This window comes from Podarcis bocagei (genome assembly GCF_964188305.1).
Source record: "Podarcis bocagei genome assembly, chromosome: 10".
Taxonomy (NCBI): Eukaryota; Metazoa; Chordata; class Lepidosauria; order Squamata; family Lacertidae; genus Podarcis; species Podarcis bocagei.
The window spans coordinates 22,980,365-23,005,563 of NC_138135.1; the positions used below are offsets into that span (position 1 = coordinate 22,980,365).

The 25,199-nt window shown below is 45.3% G+C and overlaps 2 protein-coding genes and 1 pseudogene across 9 annotated transcripts in view; 1 reads left to right on the forward strand and 2 right to left on the reverse strand.

Annotated features, from left to right (window-relative positions):
• Positions 1-25,199, reverse strand: part of DHX58 (DExH-box helicase 58) — a 37,395-nt gene that overhangs the window by 5,369 nt on the left and 6,827 nt on the right. Inside the window, exons 1-12 of one of the 4 annotated variants that reach the window (XM_081212049.1) lie at positions 15,855-15,932; positions 14,876-15,008; positions 12,631-12,766; positions 10,540-10,742; positions 10,226-10,427; positions 9,152-9,342; positions 7,909-8,025; positions 7,626-7,752; positions 6,486-6,677; positions 2,657-2,913; positions 1,167-1,316; positions 355-528 (exon numbers count right to left, since the gene is read on the reverse strand). In XM_081212049.1, the coding sequence (XP_081068175.1) occupies positions 355-528; positions 1,167-1,316; positions 2,657-2,913; positions 6,486-6,677; positions 7,626-7,752; positions 7,909-8,025; positions 9,152-9,342; positions 10,226-10,427; positions 10,540-10,707 (1,578 nt within the window). In that variant the 5' untranslated portion in view covers positions 10,708-10,742; positions 12,631-12,766; positions 14,876-15,008; positions 15,855-15,932. Of the gene's footprint in view, positions 1-354; positions 529-1,166; positions 1,317-2,656; positions 2,914-6,485; positions 6,678-7,625; positions 7,753-7,908; positions 8,026-9,151; positions 9,343-10,225; positions 10,428-10,539; positions 10,743-12,630; positions 13,002-14,875; positions 15,009-15,854; positions 15,985-25,199 lie in introns of those variants that run through there. The other 3 variants (XM_081212048.1, XR_014012709.1, XM_081212047.1) reach the window with 3 other exon arrangements.
• On the reverse strand, positions 3,640-6,164 carry LOC308596795 (general transcription factor IIF subunit 1 pseudogene; annotated as a pseudogene). The gene has a single exon. The product of its transcript is annotated as a general transcription factor IIF subunit 1 pseudogene (transcript).
• DNM1L (dynamin 1 like) overlaps positions 16,246-25,199 on the forward strand; it is a 36,350-nt gene continuing 27,396 nt past the window's right edge. For 3 of the 4 annotated variants that reach the window (XM_081212043.1, XM_081212045.1, XM_081212044.1), the window contains exon 1: positions 16,246-16,485. In XM_081212043.1, the coding sequence (XP_081068169.1) occupies positions 16,384-16,485 (102 nt within the window). In that variant the 5' untranslated portion in view covers positions 16,246-16,383. The remainder of the gene's footprint in view (positions 16,486-25,199) is intronic. The other variant, XM_081212046.1, reaches the window with a different exon arrangement.

Below are 25,199 nucleotides of genomic sequence, written 5' to 3' on the forward strand. Positions count from 1 at the left end.
CCTCCGAAGGTTCCCAATTAGGGAATGTGGGCCTTGAGTTGAAAAAGCAACAACCCCCTCTAGCTACACTGGTTTCTCCAGGCATTGTTTTTAATGTTTATACATGAGGGAGCATTCAGATGTGCATCTCTCCCCTCCACATTCTGAAGAGATAGTCCAGGAAGAGCTCAACCATGTGATTTTCCTGCATGTATTACTTGCCTCAAAGTGTGTTATTCTCTCCCCACCTCCAAAAAAGGCCACCCCCCAAAAAAATGCATGGTTTTACTCCTTTACCGATGGCTTCCTCCACCCTTGCTTCTATCGGCTCTGTGCATCCACCGGCTACCCCCTTTCCCAAAAACGTCCTTTTACCTTTAGGCGGTATTCTCGTTGAGGCTGTTGCAGCTGCAGCTGCTGCACCCACACAATCGCTTTCTCCATCAGGACCTCCAGGGTCTCATTGAGCTTCTCACGGGCGACTTCCTTGCTGTTGGCCTTGGCCAAAACACAGCAGGTGCTGTCCGGGGCACGGGCACGTCCCCTGGCCTGAAAAGGTGACGAGAAGAGTGCTTGCGTCCTTCCCTAGAAATCCAGCCCAGCTGCTCCTCTTTTGCCTGTCCCCTTAGGTAGGGCTGGGCGATACCTGGCTTTCAACATCACGATGTATCACCAGCTAAACATCGCAATATATCACTATATTGTGATGTCTGAAATAAGGATGGAACTATGTAGAGGCAAACAAGGTATAGCCACGTGGTCCACTCAGCCATCATTTCCCATTATAACCGCATTGTCCTCTGTGATGCTGGATAGCCATTATATTGGGGAATTGCTGGTTACTTAAAGGACTTGGGGCATAGTCCCCCGCCCCCATATAAATTTTCCCATACAAGAATTTATATGTATATGGAGAAATGAAGAGGGTGGATGACAGGAGTCTCATTGGCACTGCACTCTGCGGTGTGCCCAGCTGCCCTATAACAAAGGTTGATTTTTTTACGGTGATGAGGAGTATAAAAAAGCAACTAAAAGGAAGCAGGAGACCCAGGGCCTGGAATAAAAGAACCAGGGTTTGGGCCTCTGTAGCATGTCCTCCCAGGATATACTGAGCACTGTAAGGCTCCCCATGGCAGAGGTCAAGAGTGAATTCCAACAAGCTCCCCCCAAGAGTAGTGCTGACTGACCTGCATCATGGCAATCTCGTTCGTCATCAGTCCATAGCGGACGATGATATTACACTCTGGGATGTCCAGCCCCTCTTCAGCCACGCTGGTGGAGAAGAGCAGATTGAGGGTCCCTTTGCGGAACTGATAGATGACTTCTTTCTGCTGTTGCTGGAGGAAACAACCCAAGAGAGGGTGAAAAGATGTGGAGCTTGTTGAGGCATTGGGCTGAAGCTTCTCTTGCGTGCTCAACCCCAGAGCGCAAGCGGTTAACATCACATAAACGTTGGCCTTCGGAGCAACTGGGACTGGCCTCTTGAAATGTGTGTTTGCAGGACAATAAGGGCACAAAAGGATGCTCCTAACATTTTTAGAGCGCTTGGGTAGCTCTGAAAGCACCTTTGCATTCTATCTGAGCATATGATCCCTTTCCAGGTCTAAATTTGGAAAAAAATTATAGCTTTGATACAATAACTAGCTGCGCACATTGTTGAATGGCTGGTGCATGAGCAGAAAAAGAAAACTCTTGGGTTTTCTTTCCTTTCTGTAGCAGAGTTCTTTATACAGAAATATTTTCCTGCATCTTTTACTTCTTTACAGCAGCAGCAGCAGCATTCCAGCTATCTCTTAGTGAAATTCCCATTACAGGAATAAACACCATTTGGTTTTGTTTCTCAGGGTCTTTATTATGTACAAAACTTTACACTGGTCATTAATAATAAAATAAAAAACAAATGAAGAAACATAATCTTTTTCTCTTTTTAGCCATCTGGCCAGAGATCTAATGCTGGCTCATTCACATACTCATTTACTCTGGCCCAGACTTAGTGGATCACATGCCCTGACAAGGACACCTGTAGAGGGGGAAATTTCCATTGCCTAGCAACTTGTTCAAGGCCATTTACAAGTTTCTTCTAGAATATTCCAATAGATGTTGTCAATAAATCTGCTTCCCTGGCACCTCCCCCAATATCCCTGGACTAATTTTGGAATTAAAACTTTGTGTCTGTGTGAAGCATGGAGAAAAGCACAAATCTAATAGACCACCTACTGTTCTAATTCAATAATTGGTACACCAGCCAATTCAGCTTCAAAGCTAGGAGGAAGCCAGGCCCACCCTGCAGCTGATGGTGATCTGTGTGCTCCGTTTTTATGTTATACAGGATCTGTCCTCAGAGAAAATCTTGGTGGCTGCAAGACAGCTGTGGAACGTGACAAAGACTGGGCTTCTTTTGCATTTGGTAGCCTATTTTTCTTCTTAGTTTTAATGGGCTGCATTGCCCTCTCTCTTGAAGTCAGTTCACACAAGCGTATTCAGTCCTTGTCACCTCTTGTCACCTAGTGTTACCTCTAATGTAATGGCTTTCAATGGAGGCAGTTGACGTGTTCCTCTAGGATATATCAACTCAAGAGAAATCAAGTAATATGCATACAACTATGAATCTACCCTAAGGTCCCCGTACGGTCTCCAACATCCCTCACTTGATCTGTGGGAGAACTGTTGATGTTACCTGGGTCATGTGTTTTGTCTGACTGCTGAAGCCAGCCCCGGTCAACACAGCAGCCTTGATCCCGAGTTCACGCAAGTTCTGGTTCTCCTGTACCCACTGATGAAGGCAATGAGCGCACTGACGTGTCCGGGTGAACACAATGCCCCGCGAGCTCTCCAGTTCTTGGAATTGATTCTGGAGGACTTTCTGCAGCTCCTCAAGTTTGGGATTCTCAAAGCCCTTGTCTTGAGCAATGGCCAAGAGGCGTGCTTTGTAGCCTGCAAGGCAAGAGCACAGCACACGGATCTCAGATCTTGAGTCTGATGATTAGGAAGAATCTTGCTTTATCTTACAGATTAAAAACAGTTAGCACAACCAATCAACAATGTAACAGTAAGTGAAAAAACAAAACCCACAAAACTTCAAATGGCCCACTGTAGCTTACCACAATGTTGGTCACCATATGGCAACAGTGTCTGTTGGAGAGCAGTCAGTCTCATAAACAGTTTCTTTTCAATCGTTAGCTCCTCCTCTTTTTTCTTTCTTTCTTTTTCCAATTTGCTTAATTTATTCCCATTTCTTGTCTTTACCCCCCAAAAATCCCCAAAACTTTTTTAGGGCAGACTGAAAACAACTCTATGCAACCAGCTAGAGCAGGGGTCTGCAACCCGCGGCTCCGGAGCCGCATGTGGCTCTTTTACACCTTTGCCACGGCTCCGGGGCGGATACTAGCGAGGGGAGGAGGCGCATTGTGCGCCCCGACACTCCTTACTGTGGCGGGCACTGTACTGGCTGTGACGTCGCATGGGGGCGGTGCGTGCGTTAGTCACGCACCGTCCCGACGCCACCTTTCCGCCCACTGTCAGATATATTTGTTTTAAATGTCGCAATGGTTTTGCGGCTCCCAGATTTTTTTTCTTCGGAAGCGGGTCCAAGTGGCTCTTTTTGTCTTAAAGGTTGCAGACCCCTGAGCTAGAGGAAGCAACTCACGGCAGGTTCAGGCTGAGCAGTGTCTTCCTCTGTTTGCCAAAGCACACACAATTGTAGAATGTGTTAAAAAAATAAAATACAAGGAAAAGTATTTGTGTCCCAGTAATGGCTTTCTCAGAGTCTCTGTGATTTTGGGTGAGGGAGGCCAGGGGAGAAGAGTGGAACTGGTTTCAAAACAAGTTGCAGTGGAGAATGGTTTACCTCTCAAGGCCTTCCAGCATTTGAGAACACACAGGGTGTGGGGTGGGTGTTTGTGGGTGTGTAAAAAAACGCCCCTGTTCATTCTAAAAATGGCAACTTTTCATTTGTGAACTCCTCCACATGAAAGAGAAAACTATTCCAATTCAGAGAGATCATGGCTTCAATGCCTCTCATGAGACTGTCCCAGTCTTCTGCCCCCTTTCACCGCCCCTGAATCCCACCAGCACAAAGGCAGGAGAATGGCTCTTTTGCTTTCCCCAAAGGGTATGGATGCCAATCCACATGGTTCTAGCATGTAGCCACCCCCAGCTACTAACCAAATGTAAGGGGGCTCAGAGCTGCCCAACAGGAGGGTGGATGCCAAAGGACAGTTTGTATCTGGCCCAGCCTCTGCCCTCCACATTCCTTGAGGAAGAAGTGAATCTTGTCATCGATGTTCTTGCACTCGGGATTGAGGCGCTTCAGGATCTGGGCCAGCGCATTGGCCGTCTGCTCACTGCTCAGCCCCGTTTTCTTGGTCTGCAGTTTCTTCAGCAAATCCTTTGTGGTCATGGGCCCTCAGGTCAAGGAGTAGCACACGGCATCCTCCGTCAGCTGCACATCAACACTGCTGACTTGCCCGACTGTGGCTGGGGATTGATTTCCCAGAGATGATGAGGCCTGGGGCCCAGTGTCCAACTTCAGCCTCTTTGCTGCAGTGAGCTCACTAGACCCTGCCTGTTGCTTTCCTTGCTCCACTTTGTTAGCTGACGTGCCAGCATCCAAGGGCATCCCCTTGTGAGTTGCTAGCCAAGCCCTTGCGTTATTTCTTGGGAGGAGTTTTCTTTTTCATCATGAAAATTGTGAAAGATGCTTCACTGTCAATGTCGCTGTCCTCAGACATCTCAGACTCATCACTGGTGTCTTTCTTTTTCTTTTTATCCTGGGGAGTCGGGGCCTTCTTCTCTTCTCCTCCTCCACAGGCTTCTCCTCCTTGCTGTCTTCACTACTCCTGCTTGCTTCGTCTATACCTTTTGGGATGTCTTCCTCTTTGGTCACTTTGGGCTTGCCCACTGCTTCTTCCACAGAGCTGCTGGGTCCGCCAGACATGTAGTCAACCTCTTGGCCTTCAAAGTCCCCATCATCGCTGTCTTCAAAGGCTTCATCGTCAGATCCCTTCTTCTTTTTCTTCGTCAAAGGGGCTTTCTTCTTGGACTTGGTGTATTTATTCTCATCTACATTGCTGAACTCGCTGTCATCTGAGCTCATCTCCAGCTCATCTTCCAGGTCATGGATTTTTTTGGTAGCTCCCTTTTTTTTGTCTTTCTTCTCCTTCTGCTCTTCTTCATCGCCTTGGTCTTTCAGCCGCTGCTGCTGCATGATGCTAAAGTGGTTCAGAACCTTGTTCTGCCTCTCCCACTCCTCCTCAGCTTCCTCTGCAGTCAACGTGCGATGCTTGGCAATGGGTATGAAGTTATGCCAGCTGTTGACTGGGAAGGATTCAAAGGCACCACCTGGACACCGAGTGAAGATGTGGTAGGAGGTGTTTTCTATCACCCCACCCTTTTTCACACCTTTGAACTTGCGCCCAGTCTTGCCGTTGACTTTCAGGATCCAGGGCTGGTTTTCAAGCTTGAACTCCTTTAAGGTAATGCCATATTTTTTGTGCTGTGCCTCCTCACGCAGGTTGCAGTTGAACTCGCTGCCAGCTCCCGACTCCGGCATCTCTTCTTCCTGGTAGATCTTCTTACTGCTGAGATCTCGCTCCATCTTTGCTTGGTGCCAAGTGGCATAGTTCACTTTGTCAGAAGCACTGAATGCCATAATGTTATATTTTTTGGAGGTGTTTGGGGGGAAATGGACCACATATACAGTTGCGGTCTGACTACTGGTGCCCAAAGAAGTCATTCCTGGATGTGCTGCATCCAGCAGAGTCTCTCCAAAAGAATGTGTCTGCTGGGCAGCACCTCCTCCTCTTTTTTCTGAAGTTTCATCTTTCCACTTCCATGTAGTTCTTTTTCTTCCCCTTTCTTCAAGAGTCTCTCTTCAAGAGATAGTTTTAAGTGCTGACCTAGCTGATTACATGGAACTGGGAACTTGTTCCTGGCCTCTGTTTATATGGACTCTTCTCTTGGCCAACTCACCCACCTCATTTCAGAGAAGGAATGGACCAATCAGTCAGTTTTGGTTTCTCTCCATTTCTCATTTTTTCAGTCTTTGATTCAGTTTTCTTTAGTTCTGCAGCAATCTGCATTTTCCTTTAACAAGGTCTCATTCATAAACATTTTAGTGTGAATTTTTCCTAATAAACACATTTTGCATGCAGTTTTGACTAACATACATGTTTTTGCAAACAAAACAAACAAAACCCAAACCCCTAATATAATACATTATTGTACATAATTTTCACTAATATGTGCATTTTGGTACACACTTTCCTCAATATATTCATTTCTGTACACATTGGTTGGAGAACTGCATGGCAAAATTCAGAGAATGGCTTTAGCTTGTGTATTGGCTTGAGAAGTTCAAATTAGGTAGTTTCACATTAAAACGTAAGCAGAACAAAATGGTGGTGTTTCTGTTCAATTATTGTTCTGGATAGTGCAAATCAGGTAGGCTCACCTTTAAATGCAAACTGAATCAAATTTCTCAGTGTACCTCCTCTGAGAACACTTACTGTCAAAGAGCCGGACCAAGTACTGCTCAGCAGGGTTCTGCAACACCTTAGTAGCATTTTCCAGCAGGTAAAACTCATCCAGAATTTTGTAGGCGTCAATCATGCGCACAGTGTCATTGACCATCAGGGCATCATTGTATTTACGTAGGTGCAAGGCACACACTCGGGTCTTTTGGCAAAAGCGCTTTGCTCCTGACAATGTGAAAGAGACAAATAAGATAATGGTTATGATTAATCATATAGCTGCCCATCAACCAACTTTCCCTGAGTGGCTTAGAACAGAATTATCAACGAAAGCAACATGCAATGATAATTAAAAAAACAACAATAAAAGATGGCAAAAACCCTTTTTGCAAAAAAGCAGCATGAAATAGTTTACACCCCAGATTTATAATGCCGTTAAAAAGCCTGGGTGAATAAAAAGGCTTTCAGCTGTCAATGGAAAGACTATAAATAACACACCAGGTAAACCTTACTGTGAGAAGGGTGGGGTGGGATTTCTGCATTGCAGGGGGTTGGACTAGATGACACTTGGACTCTCTTCAACCTCTACAGTTCTATGGTTCTATCATTCTATGATAAGATCATTTGTAACAGACCCTATATTCAATCCCTGAAACTTTCAATAAAAAATATTTTAGGATGCAAGTGGAATAATAATAATAAAATATATATATATATATATACCCCGCCCATCTGGGTGGGTTTCCCCAGCTACTCTGGGCGGCTCCCAACTGAATGTTAAAAACACAATATAGCATTAAACATTAAAAACTTCCCGAAATGTCTTTTAAAAGTAAGATAGTTGCTTATTTCCTTGACATCTGATGAGAGGGTGTTCCACAGGGCAGGCGCCACTACTGAGAAGGCCCTCTGCCTGATTCCCTGTAACTTCACTTCTCGCAGTGAGGGAACCACCAGAAGGCCCTCGGTGCTCAACCTCAGTGTCCAGGCTGAACGATGGGGGTGGAGACGCTCCTTCAGGTATACAGGACTGAGAATATTTAGGGCCTTAAAGGTCAGCTTGGAAACATACTGGGAGCCATTTCCAGGAAGGAAGCCACTTAACTTGCCTGTGGACATGTTTCCTGTCCCTCCCGTCATATTCGTGTACTACAAAGCCGCTTATTGAGGACTCACCTTCCTTCTCAAGCACCACAATTTGCTGCTCAAAGATCTGGGTACCAAAATCCATAGTCAAGTCAGGCTCATTCAGGTAACTATATATCTGTGCCATTATCTCCATCAGTTGTTCTGCAAAGGGGTCCTGAAGATGACAGATCAGAGGAGCGTTCGTATTCAGACAAGGAAAACAAAATCCTATGGGCATGTTTTACTTTGCTCAGAGCTCCAGAGTCACCTTCTCATCATGGTGCCTCTGGTGCCTCTTCACAGTTGCCCTGTAGTTGCAAGAGGACCTTACCTCAGGCCTTTGTTGGGACAGGTTATATTGCTTCTTGGGTTGTGGGCCGTAAGTATCAACGTAGAACTTGTGTTTATCAGAAGACATGATTCTCTCAGTGTCCAGGTTGGCACAGATCTGGAAAGGGTTATATATATATATATATCTCATTTATTATTACATTTATATCCCACTTTTCTTCCAAGGAGCTCTTCATCCATGGCTTTCCCCCTCCCCATTTGATCCTGGCAGCTACTCTGTGAGGTAGATTATACTGAGATGAGAGACTATGACTGGCCAAACGTCACCCAGTGAGCTTCATGGCTGAGTGGGGTTTGAACCTTGGTCTCCCGGGTCCTAGCCCAACGCCCTAGCTACTAGGCTATACTGGCTCAAAGAACAAATTGTAGGGAGTGATTATGTCAATCACGCGAGCGTTTGAGACATCGGCTAAATCCACGATCAGACCTATAGCCCTTAAAACACCAGTAGGAGTTGACTTAAAAGTGATTAAAGTGGAAGAAAACGGGTGAGGAACCCAAGTATGCCTTTGTCACTTGCAGACATGTCAAGTACCGTATTTTTCGCTCTATAAGACGAACCAGACCATAAGACGCACCTAGTTTTTGGAGGAGGAAAACAAGAAAAAAAAAATTCTGAATCCCAGAAGCCAGAACAGCAAGAGGGATCACTGCGCAGTGAAAGCAGCGATTCCTCTTGCTGTTCTGGCTTCTGGGATAGCTGCGCAGCCTGCATTCGCTCCATAAGACGCACACACATTTCCCCTTACTTTTCAGGACGGAAAAAGTGAGTCTTATAGAGCAAAAAATACGGTATCTGCAAAAGGTTTTCTCCTTAATATGCTGTGGCTGTGTGTGTTTGTGGAGCATTCCCTCACTTGCAGTTGAAACAGTACTATATGTTACCACCTCATCTGGAGCATTGCAAGATACCTTATACCAGGTGAGATTATTTGTCAATCTCCCCAAGTAGTACCGCCTTCTCTGACTGGTAGAAAGTTTTAAGGGTCCAAGGCAGAGATGTCTTTCCCATTACCTGCTGTACAAGACTCTTGCAGCTGCAGATGCCAGGCATTTAGTACTCTAACATGAACTATGCTCCTTCTATGTATTTAGTGTTTGTGTGAAACGGGCCTGCAGCTGCAGACCAAAGCAGCCTCTGAATAGAAATAAAGTTAAAAAGGGGGAAAGCAACCATGACAATGCTTCCAATATTTGGGCCAAATGTCTTCCATCGGACTCACCTGCAGAATGTGTTCCCGAGCTCCCTCCAGGGAGCTGGCACCACCCGTACCTAGTGAGGCTGTAAGCCCCAGGATCTGTGGTAAATTCTTTTCGCCCTTCAGCTTTCGTTCGAGGTAGCCTTCCATGATCTTGTTGTAGGCGGTTCCTTTGTGGGTGTGATGGCACTCGTCAATCACCAACAAGGTGAAATCTGCACAGATGATGATGACGACGACATCACAAAATATACAGCCAAGTATGGAAATATAGGCTGTTAGATCTTTAATATCTCCTTAAAAAGTTCATTTCCAAATTTTGTCTCTTCCTCCAGCATAGGAAAAAAACCCCACACGTGACAAGTTAAAAAGGGTTTATTTATGAACACTTCAGAGGTCAGATTCATGTACTTCAGAAAATTGCGCAGGCAGTAAAATTTATCTTAGTTACAAAGTGGTGAAAGTTCCTGGCATAGGAACTCGAGAATGGCTGATGACCAGTTCAAACCTCTTCACATGCTGGAAGATAATAGGCTTGATTACCTATTTCCTCCCCAGGTAAAGCAAGTGTCATAGCTAAACCTGGCAGGACAGCGTACTCCATGGTATTAACCCCTTCACGCATTAATTAGACTTAAGCTTGTTGCCCCAGAATTATGACTCAGCAGTGGAGGAGCAACGTTTCCTTCCTGTCCTCCTTGTGGGCATTCCAGAAGCGACTGGCTGGCCACTGTGGAGAAAAGGGTGCTGGACTAGATAGGGCTTTAATCTGATCCAGCTGGGCTCTTATGTTCATCCCACAAGAGGAAGTTATGGCCATCAACTGGGATCACATTAAAATAGGATTAGACAAATTCATGTAGGACAAGGCTATCAATGGCTACTAACCATGATGGCTATGTTCTACCTCTACTGTCAGAATCAGTATCCTTCTGAATACCAAGTGCAGGATGGAAGAGAGCTCTTGTTCTCAGGACCTGCTTCCAGGCTTCCCATAGGCATCTGGTGGGCCATTGAGAGAAGAAGATGCTGCACTAGATGGGTCACTGGTTTGGCCCAGCAAGCTCTTATAACACCTCTTTCCCACCAGATGCTCACCTGTCAGGTCCACGTGCATCTCCTCCTCTTGGCTGATAAGGGCATTTTGAAGGATCTGTGCTGTGCAGATTATTAAGTCACTCATCTTCAACACTTCTGAGAAGAACAGCTTCTGGTTGCTGTCGCCACTGATGGCTGTAATGTTGAAGCAATTCTGCAAGACGCTAAACTCATTCTTCAGGTGTTGGTCTACTAGAGGCACCTGCCAGGGCAAGAATACAGCAGTGAAACATTTTCCGGGAAATGAGACTGAAACCTTGTCTTTTGGTAAGGGACTGTCTGTCTCCCAACCACCCACATCACCTGGTCCTTACCGTGTTGACTAACACAGCCACCTTGCTCTTCTGTACGCTCTCCATGTGCCTCTTACACACATACACAGCTGCCCGAGTCTTTCCGGAACCCGTTGGCAGCCAAATTATGATATTTTTGCCCTCCAAGGCAGGATCAATGACTTCCCACTGATAATCCCGAAGTTCCATGTGGCCACAGTTTTGAGGGCTGGTCTATGGAAAAACTTGGAAGACCAAGAGTCAAGTCAATTCAGCATAGCACTCAGACACAAGTTACTCCTTCCATAACTTGTTGACAAGACTTTTCTGGCTGGGAAACTCTTTGGTTATCAGGAGGACTCCACATTGTCAAGTTCACACAGCAAAGAGATTCAAACACAATCTCTGTTTACCCCTCCCAGCCTCATCGTTACACACCATACATTTAAAGCACACCCTCCACTGCAAAGAACCCTGGGAACTGAAGTTCACCCCATACAGTGCTACAATTCCAGCACCCTTAACAAACTACAGTTCCTAGTATTATTATTTTTTGAGGGGGGAGGGGTGCCTTAAATTTACGGTAGGTATGCAGATAATGAGACTGGAAAGTGTAAAGCTTGGAAACATTGAAGAGTATGTTGGAAAAGATGGGCAGAAAGAAAAGGGGAAGAAAGCCCTGTTTTTCTTGAACCGGATAGTTGAATCCAGCCCAGGGCATCTAGGAGGATGTAGCAGCCAGGAGATTTAAGTAGGTCTGGAGACAACAACTGAAGCACCCCCCCCCCCAAGATGTGGGCACCTCTAAGCTCACAGAACAAAACAGATGCCAAATAAAATTTTAATTTGGGTCTTCAGTGGGTTCCCTAAAAGCTGGACTTCTAGGTTCCCATTTACCATAGAAGGTATTTTAATACTGAATGCCATGTGTATGTATGTATGTATGTGTGTGTGTGTGTGTGTGTGTGTGTGTGTATATATATATATATATATATATATATATATATATATATATATGAACATTTATAACGCTGTGAAGCTGCCTGACTTTTCTATACAGTGGTACCCCGCAAGACGAACGCCTCGCAAGACGGAAAACCCGCTAGACGAAAGGGTTTTCCGTTTTGGAGGCGCTTCGCAAAACGAATTTCCCTATGGGCTTGCTTCGCAAGACGACAGCCCATAGGGAAGTCTCCGGGACAGCGGGGAAGCGCAGCGCGTCTTCCCCACTGTCCTCGGACCTCCTCCCGCCGCCGGACATCGGAACGAAGCTCCGATGCCCCGCGGGGGGGGGGGAACGTCTCCTCCCGCCGCCGGACATCGGAACGAAGCTCCGATGCCCCGCGGGGGGGGGGAGAACGTCTCCTCCCGCCGCCGGACATCGGAACGAAGCTCCGATGCCCGGCGGGGGGGAGAACGTCTCCTCCCGCCGCCGGACATCGGAACGAAGCTCCGATGCCCCGCGGGGGGGGGAACGTCTCCTCCTGCCGCCGGACATCGGAGCGAAGCTCCGATGCCCCGCGGGGGGGGGGAAGTCTCCTCCCGCCGCCGGACATCGGAACGAAGCTCCGATGCCCCGCGGGGGGCGGGGAACGTCTCCTCCCGCCGCCCGGCATCGGATGGCTTTCCTGAAGACTTGGGGTGGGAGGAGGGTTTTCCTTCCCACCGCCAACATTCAGAATGCTGTTCTGAATGTTGGCGGTGGGGAGGAAAAACCCTCCTCCCACGCAAGCCCCGGGAACAGAGGGAAAGCGCTGCACGCCTTCCCCTCTGTTCCCGTACCTGTCCTGAAGGCTTGCGGTGCGGAGAAAAGCCCTTCTCCGCACCGCCAACCTGGCAAGCGGTTTCCCTAGGAACGCATTAATTGATTTTCAATGCATTCCTATGGGAAACCGTGCTTCGCAAGACGAAAAACTCGCAAGAAGAAAAAACTTGCGGAACGAATTAATTTCGTCTTGCGAGGCACCACTGTACAACGTCATCATTAGTGGGAGACGAAACTTGTGCTCACAAAGAACTGAGCTAAACAGATTGCCGTAACTCTGCTTCTCCCCACACAGAATGCACTTGGGTCTCCCCGAAGCGAGACGCTTCTACCCCCCTCTATTTCCCCCTCATCATCACACACCATACCTGTCTCCGTTTAGTTCTTCTAGACAAGAACGCCACTGCCGTTGCCACTGTTCGGCTCCTTCTTCAACCCAGCTTGGTGAAAATCCCTGGTTCCACCAGTGTTTTCTTTAGTTTCCTTCCTGCCCAAAATCGAAACCTAAAAGCATTTTGCAAACAGTCTCTTTCGGAGCCCCAACCAAGGGGTATCTTGACAGCAACAAACCAGGCCTTTTCAGACTGCATATTATCGAGCAACCCTGCTTGTAGGGTTCCCTTAATTCCTTAACATACACAAACACACACACTTATTTACACACAACCAAACACTGTTCCGAAAGTTGGTTCCTTATACGTACATGCAACACTTATTTATTATTTATCTTATTTTTCCAGTATTGTTATTCATGTTTTTATACTGTTAAACATGTTTTATGCTGCTTTTATAATTAAGTGTTTTAAATTTGCTGTTAGCCGCCCTGAGCCTGGTTTTTGAACGGGGAAGGGTGGGGTATAAATAATTTATTATTGTTGTTGTTGTTGTTGTTGTTGTTGTTATTATTATTATTATTATTATTATTATTATTATTATTATTATTGTCAGTTCTCTACATCTCTAATTAGTCTGTGAATGTTCTTTTTTTAAAGTCCTCATGAAAGTTCAATAAATTCAATTCATCAGTATTATAGTGCAAATTTATCCCAATACACACTTGTTTGTCTCCAGTCTTCCTTAATGTAAAGCATTTGTGTATTATTATTTCATTATTATTAATAATAATTTTACAATATTATGCTATAATAATGTAATAATAAAAACATTTTTACTATTGTGTGCCTTTTCTACACTTCACTTGGCTAGAGAACTGCACTGCCAAATTCACAGAAGTATAAATTTTGAAGGACTGCATTTTGCTTTGAAAATTATTTTGGAAAGCACTATTAGGTAGGTTCAACTATCTGTGCAAATTTTATCAAAATTTCCCCTCTCCCCGGCCATGACACCAATCTGCATATGTTTTGCAGGTGCTAATTTATATGTAAAGATGCAAGTTTAGATAAATTTTTAGAAGGGGGAAAAAACAAACACTAGCTTTTGCTGTCAGGGTATTTAAGATTTTCCGTGTCCGCTGTATGTGGATTGCCCATTTTGTCCCACCCACAATCAATGGGCAAGAATGAATGCTGACGTACATATTTAAACTTTAAAAAGGCTTGTCCAACATCTAATGAGGCTCAGCCCCCTCACTCTCTTCTCCCACACTTATTCGCATGCACATCCATGCAGTCTTTCTCTCTTCCTCTACTTCCACTCACACAATCTCACTCCATCCACCCAACACTCACTCAGTCTCACTGGCATAGCGTGGGTTGCCTGGGTGCCCAGGGCCACCCAGAGGGAGGCAACCGGACAGAGTACACATGCGCAATCATGTCACCCAGCAGATTGCAGCTCAGGGACGCGGACTTAGAAAAAATATTGGGGGGGCCCGGGAAAGCTCATGAATAATAAATAAGCTCATGAATATGCAAATAAAGTGGCTCCGGCCCTAAATAGGGCAAGCCACGCCCCCCAGCCAGCCGATTGGCTGGCTGGGAGGTGTGGCCAGTCGGGATTCCCCTGTTCTCGCGGGATTTCCGGCAGTGCCTTGGCAGTGGAGGTGGTGCTGCGAAGCAGCGAGGCAGGAGCCCCCGCCCCCGGGGATTCCCTAATCTCGTGGGGGATGGCCAGGGCTCTCCGATTAGGGCGCGCGGCTGGCTGGCTGGCGAAGGAGTAGGTGGGGAGGAGGCGGGGGACGGCGGCGGCGCTCTGCTGGAAGGGCGCCCGCCCGAGATTATTGGGGGGGCTGAGCCCCCCCAAAAATTTTTTTGAGGGGGCTCGAGCCCCCTCAAGCCCCATGGAGTCGGCGCCTATGTTGCAGCTGCAGATTCAGGAAAAGAAGCGTTCCATTGTCTGGAGAGGTCACTTCCTGGTTTGCATGGAGAAGCCATTTCCAATGGAGCCCAGAGATAGAAACGCGCTGCTGCATGGAGGCAGCACTGGGTAATGAAATTCTGCACCCCTATCTATTTTGTACCTTGGGCAAGTGCCCCTGTGGTGCCCCCCAGGCTACACCACTGCTCACTCCCCCCCCCCTGTACTCTCCATCGGCATGAATTTAGAAATCTCCTTTCATTAGTCAATATCATCCATACATGAAACCCAGCAACCACAGCTCAAAGCCATTTCTGCTACAAATGGAAAGTAAAAGAGAGAAAAAACCATCACCATGTGCACACCAGTTCACTCAAGAAAGTTAGTCAAGTCACACGTTGTGTATTATATAACTGAGAAATTAGGCATGTGTAGAGAGGACTTTCCAGAAAGCATCTGCTTTAGGGATGGGACCAGAACAGTCAACCTTGGGGAATAAGAGAGAGTGAGAGATCTATTTTTAATAAGCTCTAAGTACGACTAAACAACAACAACAAAGCGGTTGTAACAGAAATGGGACTCTCTCTGAATTCCAGATGGTAGAGACAAACAATAGGGAAATGATCTGTTGTGAACAAAACCTGGTCTTGTTCCCTTATGGGGTACACAAGAGCCCTTATAGAGTCCTTTGTAGGTTCTCCATCGGTGGAGAAAATAACAGAGGCCAACCAGAGAATATTGAGAAGCAAAGCAGCTAGCAAGCCTGATCTTTATTAAACTGTTGCAACAGGGTGCTCCCCTCACACGCAGGACAGGAGGAGGACCCAGAACAAAGGTGTGCCTCCCCTTATATAGACATTTTGAAATTCCCTGCCCTGGAGCTCAAGACCACCCCCAGAAACATCATACATACAGAAGGGGTGTAGCCCAAGACCACCCCCCAGATACATCATCCCTACATCATAGAAAAGGTGGCCCACAACAGAAATCTGAGTGCTTTGTTTATCTCCTGTCTGCCAGGTTATTTGATAATGCCTTATCTGATTGCCTTTCCTGGTAGTCTGGCCATTCCTTTGAGATGGTAATCACTTAATTCCTGAGACAATAGGAAGGTTCCCTCACCCTCTCCCTCCTTGCAGAGGAACATCTGGTCAGTTTGGGAATCAAAATGGTTTCAGGACTGTATTCCTTTACTGCTCCAGACATGTTGTTTATATATTTATGTACGTGTTTGCTTGGTACATTTATGAACATGTATTATATATCTAAGACCTTAAAATTCTTATAACAGCACTTATGTATTTAAATTGCCCTCTAGAGATGGTTGCCTCACCTGGCCTCATTTTAAACAGCTACCTTCAAAATGTTGCATTTCTCCAAAGATATATCTGAGCAGCTTTGTCTTCCACAACGGGGGCACTGAGGGCGGGGAAAATGAACTGGGGAGGCATGGGGAGGGCATATCTATTTTATTTCCATTTCTTCCACCCCGCAATTCAGAAATATGCTCTAGCGGGCCAGCCAGCTGCGTAGGACAACGTCCTCACGTGCTCAAGTTCCGCTTGAGGGTGACACGTGCACCTCGAGAAAAGGGTTCTGCGGCAGGACGCGCCCCTCCCTGTTCCTCCAAGCACCCTCTAGAGGGCGCTGCGGGGCGTCCCGAGCACTACAACTCCCGCCGTGCCCTGCGGCGGCGGGCGCGCGCGCGCGCAGAGGCCTCTGGGAGAGAGCGGGCCGGCGCCAATGGTCGTCGTCGGCCGCGGCGGCGCGGGGGAAGGTGGCAACGCGGGCGCTCTTCCTCGCCGCCTCCCTCCTCCATTCATTGCCGTCGCCTGCCTCTCCCTGCGGCCGCCTCCGCCGCCATGGAGGCGCTGATCCCGGTCATCAACAAGCTGCAGGACGTCTTCAACACGGTGGGCGCCGATGTCATCCAGCTGCCGCAGATCGTGGTGGTCGGGACGCAGGTGAGGCGAGCAGGCGGGCGGGGCCTGCGCCAGGGTGACCTCCTCCGCGTCCGCCCAGCCCAGGGAGGGGTCGTCCTTCATGGCCCCTTGTGAGGGGGGCTGGGCGTGGAGGCGCCCAATGGGGCTGGCTTTCGTTTTGGGATTATTCTGAGGGGAGGTTGGGTTTGCCCTGCAGTGTCTGGGCGGGAATGGACGTCGCTGCTTCTTGCTGCTCATGTTATGACTCGCAGCAGTTCCACGTATTTCCCTCATGGTTTGCGGTGGGGTGGCGCGCAAAAGGCGCCTCGCGACCCCTCGGCGGGTCTCCCCCTCGCGCCCAGCCTCCAGGCGAAGGTCACTCCTTGGGCGTGAGACCCGGGGCTTGGAGAGCACGTGACGCTTCCAGAGCACCGGCTCGGTTCTCTTCTTTGCTAGTCGAGTGGCAAATGCAAAGAAGGGGGAAAGGTGGCCTGTGGCCCCTTAAGAGACTGGCCGGTTCATGGCAGCTTAAAGCTTTATTTTTGGTGCCGTAGCTCTGTGTGTGTGTGTGTGTGCGCGCGCGCGCGCGCGCGCACGCCCCCGCGCGCGCTCTTAGCTGGAACAGACTAGCCCCTTTGGAATTAGTCGAATGTGTAATACGGAAGAAATAAACAAGGAAACTGATAACGGGGCACTAGTGGAACAGGGTTGTGCCTTCGTTGTGAAGCTTCTTCCCAGGGTTATCTGGCTGGCTGCTGTGGGAACTGGTGTGATCCAAGAAAGCAATTTTGATGTCATCTTAATAATAATAATAATAGTAATAATAATTTTATTTATATCCTGCACATCTCTGGGTGGCCTACAACACATATAAAGATATAACAAAACATCAAACATTACAAACAAATCAGAAAAGTTCTTTATCATGTAGATTTGAGGAAATATTGAAACTCCCACTGTTTTCAGAATTGGTCTGGCCTCATGTATGCTGACCCTACATAAAGTGTGTTCTCCTCACAACAACCCAGAAAAGTAGGTCACCATGCTACTTTTTTACAAACCAGGGAACTACCTTGTCAGTTCAGTTGAGATTGATTGTGAACACAGACATATACACTATCCAAATCCTGTTGCACCGTCTACTACTGAATTGATTATTTGGGGTTGAATGGTGAGAGGTGATAATGCAAGCTAGAGGGTTTAAGAAACTATCCAGATAATGGTTTAGAGATATGATATGGTTCTGCTGCTAAAACTGAGCAGGGCCTTGTCCTTTCATCTGCCTGTCTTGGTGATGAGCTGAGAACCACACATGAGCCTCTCAGCTTTTCCAAGGAAGGGCGTGGTGTAAAAAAACAGTAATCAATACACAAAGGATGAGAACCTGGAAACAATGTATTTTAATTGATGTGAGGTATCAGGTGTGTGTGGGGGGGGATTAAGGCAAACTAAGATTTGAGAATAAGAAAAGTCAGAAGGTTTGTAGGCATGGGGTTATCAGGGTGATAATGTGAAGGGAATGGGAATCAGTGGCAGACTATTATCAGGGCTGTATGTACAACATACTTTTAAAAAACCTCCTTCCAGGTAATTGCATTGTCAAGAGAAGCTAAAATCTATGAACTGTATACATTGGCATGCTTTTTGGAGGGCAAAATATCAATCTGCATTTGGGGGCTATTTTGATGTAATTTACTCTAGATTTCATGGTCATGGCAGGAGCTAGGATATTGAAGTATCGTACCCCTTCCTCCAGTTCTCTGAAACTCAGCCATGTATCTGACTTCAGATATATATCAGCCCACAAGCTGTGAGATATTGGCTCATATACATATGCGAGTAGTAAAGGATCCTAACTCTGCTTTTACCTATAAAATATGGAATGTAATTTATACATTTATACACTTTTCATACATGTTGCCTTTTTTATTCAGGTCTAGGAGAACATCTGCTGGTAAATTCCATATCTTTTCTGCTGGGATGTAGGTCCCATTGAGCTCAGTGGAACTCTCTTCTGGATAAACATACTTTAGCTATATGGTTTCCAATATGGACTGTAAAATGTAAGCCTTTCTTGAGTTCTGTGACCTTACTGCCCAGGGATGGGAATCCTCAATAGCTCAACCTTCTAGTATCTGCTCCCCCATCTAGACAGGTTTAACTAGAGCCCGGGGGACACTCAGTTTTAACTTCCCTTATTTTTGTCCAGATTTATCTCTCCACACCCCACACCCCCAGAGGTCATTGTTCCTTGCCTCTCTTCCCTGTTATTTTTGGAATGCTCTTTTTAAAAGGACAATGTGGGAAATAGTGTAATAAGCTGTTCTATCTTTTATCCAAACTCTTTCCCCCATTCATTTATGATTTTTGTGCAATTGGTTTGGTTGACCTTCTTTGGTGAATAGGTGTGCCTTTCAAAAAATACCAACTCCCTTGCGCTCAAAATAGCTACACCGTGATCCAAGCTGCTGTCATGGGAATAATTTTGCAGGTACATTTGAAGCTTCTTATACTGACATTGTTTCATTGAGAGCAATGTAGTTAACAGAACTTGGGGTTATATCCAATGCTGCTTTTCCAGCAGCACAGCAGACTTTTGCAAAACAAATTTCCCTCATTCAGGAATTTAGTGTAGTGCTAATTGGGTATGTGTGCATGGAATGTGGTCCACTCCTGGCAAAACTTTCCCCCTCTCATTCCCACCCCCCAGAGCAGATTTAGGGGTTGGGTGAAGAGTCCTCTTGTGTGAGATCTCATTCCATGCATGTAGCAACTTGGTTGAATTCTGTCCATTGAGAACAATTCCTAGTTCCCCATTTTTAATATGTTTTCAATTTGTAGAACTAACAGTGCAATCCTATGCATGTTTACTCAGAAGTAAGCACATCTCTGCTGTCATCAAGATCATTATAGGATAAAAAGAGGAAAATGTGCCCTATGCTTGTTATTTATCATTATAATTTAATTTAGAGTTGGCTGTACTCCAGTCATCTAGAGCAGGCATCCCCAAACTCGGCCCTCCAGCTGTTTTGGGACTATTACTCCCATCATCCCTAGCTAACAGGACCAGTGGTCAGGGATAAAGGGAATTGTAGTCCCTAACATATGGAGGGCCGAGTTTGGGGATACCTGATCTAGAGGGAAGATAAAACATACTCACTCTATCAGGCATGTGAAGCAGGACTTGTGTTTTCCTAAGTCTGCTTCTGGATGCATTAAGTGGGCATTTATAGTTGTGTTCCTCTGCTTAGAGTTGCTCTGGTATCATTGAAGAATTAGTGGGAATTAGTGGGTAGGATGAGAGATGATCTGGCTTGTAAATAGGCACACTTCTAGTTGCCAATTGTAAGTCAGAAATTGTGTGCTGATGACTAGGAAGGAAAGCTCTCTCTCTCTGTCACACACTTACACTCACACACACTGTACTTTCTTTTACAGAGCTCATTGGGGTTTTCTTTTATTCTCTTTCTTCACCTTTACCCACTTAACAGTCCTGTTTGGTAGTTTGGGGCTTGGAGAGGGTGATAACCCGAGGTTATCACTCAGAGTGTGTCTTGGCCAAGGTGGGTTGTGTGTTGAAACACTACATTCCTAGACTTGGTCAAAGGGTTGAGACATGCAGAACTGCAGGTCCTAAAACAAGTTTATTGGAGTTCTAGTAGGATACACTAATGGGTAGTGCATTTTGCTTTCAAATCCAGATAATCTTTCAGTTTAAGATGAATCTCTTGTTTACGTCTTTATCTGAATATACTCCTTTTCTTGTACTTGTCCTTTTCTTGTACGTGTTGCATTTGCAACATGAAATCTTGTGTTAGCCTTGGATGTTGCTTCATTTTGCATTAAACATTTTTTGTTTCCCCCCTGCATGCCTTCCTTCCCCCATGCCTCTCCTTGCTTCATGCTTCACTGATACTACTTTTCTTTGGAAATATGCTCTGTTGAACTTAAGTGACCTAATTTTTATTCTCTGTAGGCATGGTTTAGTCCTACTTAGTGTTTCCCAGTTGGAATTGGAGCAGTATTACACAGAGGTCCTTGACTGACTTTTTTCTCTATATTCTATGCAGATAAAAAATTAATGTTACAACTCATTTTTTTAAGATTGGGTGAACTCTGTTTAGTCGTTGACAGATCTAGGACTCTTTCCAGTGTACGTTGGGGAAACGCAATGAAGCATCTGGCTGGCATAGTCTTCCCCCTCATGGTTGCTTTTGAGGAATTGTGCTTTGGATGTACACATGCAAGTGGAGGCTATCCCATTTTTTTTCAAGTGTTGGAGGAACACACATCAGGAAGAGAAGGGATGTAGCTCAGCGGTAGAGCATCTGTGTTGCATGCAGAACGTCCTAAGTTCAATCCCTGGCATTTCCCGGTTGGGCAGGACCCCATTTAAGCAGTATTATGCCGCCACTTTAAACAGTCATGGCTTCCTCCCAAAAATAATGGGAACTGTAGTTTAAGGATACTGATAGTTGTTAGGAGACCTCTATTCCTTTCACAGAGCTACTTCTTCCCAGGGAACTCTGGAAATCGGTTTCCAGCCAAGAGAGACTCCCTCTTCCTGAATGACGCTCTGTGGTTAGAAACTTATCATCAGCATTTCTGTCTACGCTGATAGGGAAAACCAGGCTTAATTTTTGATATTTATCTTCTAAATTGGAAGAGTTAAAGTTGGTAGGCCTCTAAGGTACCTCTTTACCTGGGTGAGGTATCTAATTCTTTTCATGCTTGCCAGATAGATGCTTGAAATGGCCTGAGGCTTAGGCCTGTGCGGTACCTGTCACAACACTTTTAAAAATGTCTTCAGGTGGGTCAAGAAGTAGAGGCACTAGGTGGGCTCTCTATGCATGTTTAGGAATAGAGGTAGAAAGTCAAAAAAATGCTAAAAAGCTGAAATGCAGAGCAGATGATAAATGATTCTAAAAAAATTGAATTGTGAGGATTTTTCACATTTCAGCTATAGTATGTCTTTTAAAAAATCTAAAAATCAAAATTCAATGCCAATATATTATAAACTTGACCAATTTCTATTGAACACGTTAAGCTAAAGGCCTGGTTCACACATAATGCTAATACATGGTTTATTTAGCCAAAGTGTGGTTTGTAGCCGAGCCGACTAGACTAACCATGATTTGTTTTTTGGCCCCAAACTATGGTGTAAAACAATGGCTCATTGGTTTATGAACCATGGCGTGCTTTAACTATCATTTGGCATCACGGTACAGGCAGTGACCATTTTAAACGAGTATAATGGACGTGTGTCTGCTGACTTGCGGATCCTTTTGGACCCCAAAGAGGGAGGAATGGGGGCAGGGCACGCTCTGCTGATGCAACCCTCGTGGAAATGGGGAATTGCCTGCATGTCAAAACCCAACAGCCTTTCTTAAACATCCTATGTTCAATTTGATTTGATTATTTAATTTCTGTACCTCTTAACAGTATACAGAAAACTGAAGCAGCAACAGACATCTTAAAATATTACAAAAATACAGTTCCATATTAGAATGTTACATTTATACAAATATATATATATATGGGTTCTCACACAGGGACCATGCTATGGCAGCATGAGGCAAGAACAGCTGTGGAAAACTAACCAAGATTCGGAGAAACAAGCCTGCCTTGTGACTTGTGGTTTGTTGAAGTAACCATGGTTAAAACAGATCATGACTTTGCATTATATGCAGACGTGACCACAGACTGCTTTTCTTTGTGTGAAAATAAAATCCTGGAAGGCAGTCAGTCTTCAAACAAAGGATTTTGTTTATATACAGTTCCTCATTTATACAGAAAGAGTCAAATTCATGAATTTCTAGAAAAATGTCATTAATTTCACACTCATCCTGAACACTAACCAAATGTAATTATGTTGTGCAAAATACATGTGAGTTGCATTTACAAAGGTTTTGAAATACGTTGCAAGTCAGTATGCATTAATTGTTAAAGCAACAAATTAAAATGTGTGTGTTTTAGAAAATGTGTTTATTCCAGAATAGATAACTTGGTTTGAATCAATGATTTAAGTAGGTATCTTTAATACTGTACGAATTTGAATCAGTACTTTATTACAGTGTAATTCTATGCATGTTCACTCAGAAGTAAGCCCCATTGAACAATGTGGGGCTCACTATGAGGAAAGAATCTTTCCCAACCTGGCACCCTTCAGATATTTTGGACTATGACTCCAGTCAGCCCCAGCCGCTCATCTGGCAATTCTCAGCCTGGCAGAATAAAATCTAATTGCTGATCTCAGTTTAACAGGCCTGGTAAATTTCCTTGAGAAGCTTGGGTTTCTTCTTTTTACATCCTTGCAAGATGATGCTTTTCCTGTTCTGGTCTATAAATCGAGGAAGTGCAGCAAAGTGAAACTGACACTAATTATCTGTTTATATTGTAAATTCTCCACAGCTTGAGTGTGTGTGGATCCAGTTGAGCTGTGTGCTACAGTGAGTTGACAGTGTGCTACAGATTCACACTGCTTCAGTTACTCTGTTGTAACTAGTTGGGCATAGACATGTTCTATTCTAGGGTGCATTAAGAAGGTGTGGCAGCTGTTTCCCACTTTCTTGCTGCCAAGGTTGCCCCCATTCAGTGTATGGAGGAGTGTTGCTGAAATCCAGATGAAGACTCTTGATGAAAATGTATAATCTTATTACAAAAGATTCTTCTGTTCTAGCAGACTTTTGTTGTATGAGGAAGATAATGGCTTTTAAACTTGATTTTTAACTGCTGATCTTGTTTACTTGGTTTGTTTGTTTTATGAAATTGTAATTTTAAATGTTGTACACCACTGCTTTGAATTGTGTTCTTGCACCAGAAAGGTTGGATGTAAATAGTTTAACTGATAAATAAAACCCCTTTTTTCCTGAAAATCTGTTTTGTCAGTAACCAAAGAAATGGCAGCTTGATGCATCCTCAATGTAACTACAGATGCTCAATTAAGCTGATAGTGGAATTGTAGAGTTGGAAGGGACCCCAAGACCTGCTCCTTAAGAACCCTCTAGGTGGTAAAGGAGTAGATTCCTCCTCCCCAACATACTGATCACTCTGCAGTGGAGGTGACTAACTTGTGCCCCTCAGTGGACTCTCAGTTCCAATCACCGCAGCCAGCATGGCTAATAGTTGGGGATGATGGGAGCTGTAGTCCAATAACATCTGGAGGGTCACAGCTTAGCCACTCCTGCCCAGCAATTTTATTTATTTATTGTTGAGGAATCTGATGACTTACTTAGAAGCTTTTAACCAGCCTCAGAAATAAGTCCTTGCAAAAAAATTATTAGCCGGCTAGGGGCTAGCAAAGGACAGAGGGAATGAGTCATTTTTGTGTCAGGCATGGAACTAAACCTGTTTTCTATGAAGTATTCCACATGGTTTCTGTCTTGGGTGCAGAGGAGGGTTGCAGCACCCCATCCATCCTGCCTGCTTGTCATTTGTGGTTGCTTACAGCTACCAGGCTAGTGCTGAAATACAAAACTGCCTTTAATGAATTGAAAGACAAGGTGCAAGTTACTGCAGACAAAATACCTTGCCTTTTAAGAAGTACCCCTTTAATAGCAAGTAGAAAAAATGCATACAGTGGAACCTTGGTTCTCGAACTCAGTCCGTTCTGGGAGTCCATTTGACTCCTTAAACTGTTCCAAAACCAAGGCGCGGCTTCCAATTGGCTGCAGGAGCTTCTTGCACTCAAGCAGAAGGAGCTTCAGACGTTCGGGTTCCAAAAGAAACATTCGAAAACCAGAACACTTACTTCTGGGTTTTCGGCGTTCGGGAGCCACAACATATGAGTACCAAGGCATTCGAAAACCAAGGTATGACTGTAGTTACTTAGAAGTCCCACTACTGCTTCATGAGCTGAGGAAGTGAGTGCAAGCAGTTGTCTATGTTTGTGTGTGTATATGTGCGCGCGCGCACACAGTCTTGGGGCTACCGCCCCTGTTTGCATTGCTCACCAAGCCCCACAGCTTCCTCCCCTTACACCTCAGTCAGATCTCCATCCCCTCACAACTCCTTCAAGTCCCCCATATCCTCAAGACTTCCCCTGTGTCCCTCCATCCCTGTTTGAGTCAGACCTCGGCTGCTGTTTAAAACCACCCCTTTAAAATCTCCCTCTTTTATTGCTCCGCTCCCCTGCCATGACTTCCTGAAATATTGCAATGAGATGCAAGAAGTCCTCCAATGGGGGTTGTGCAATGGCAGCCTTGCAGTTTTGTGTCTATAGGAGGTTTATGTAAAATTCATTCATTCATTATCTCTTTCTCTCTCTATATATATGTCGGAAGAGAGAGAGAGAAAATGTACAGTACAGCATTTGACGGAGACTGTTGAGGTTATGGATGTATGCAGAAGTGTTCACAGTAAAAAAAACAACAACAAACAACAATAAGCAGTAAGACCAGCAGCTAAAAAGAAAAAAAAATGACCCATTTATATTGAGACAAATGGAGATTTTGAAGCCAGGCCAGGCCCAAGTTGTCATTTAGGGCTTTAAAGGTTGAAATCAGTCTCTGGAATTGAGCCCAGAAACTAATTTGCAGTCAGTGTAATTTATGCTCAGTTTGAGGAAGGAGATTGATTAGAGTTTATTGGAAGTATATGTTAACACGTTTTGGAGTAATGAGGATCACTGTAAGGGTAGATTACGTCAGAGATGGGGAACCCTTGGTCCTTAAGATGTTGGACTCAAACTCCCATTTGCCCCTGCCAACGTGGTCAGGCGAGGGATAGTTTGAGTTGGGTTAGACTGTAACTAAATA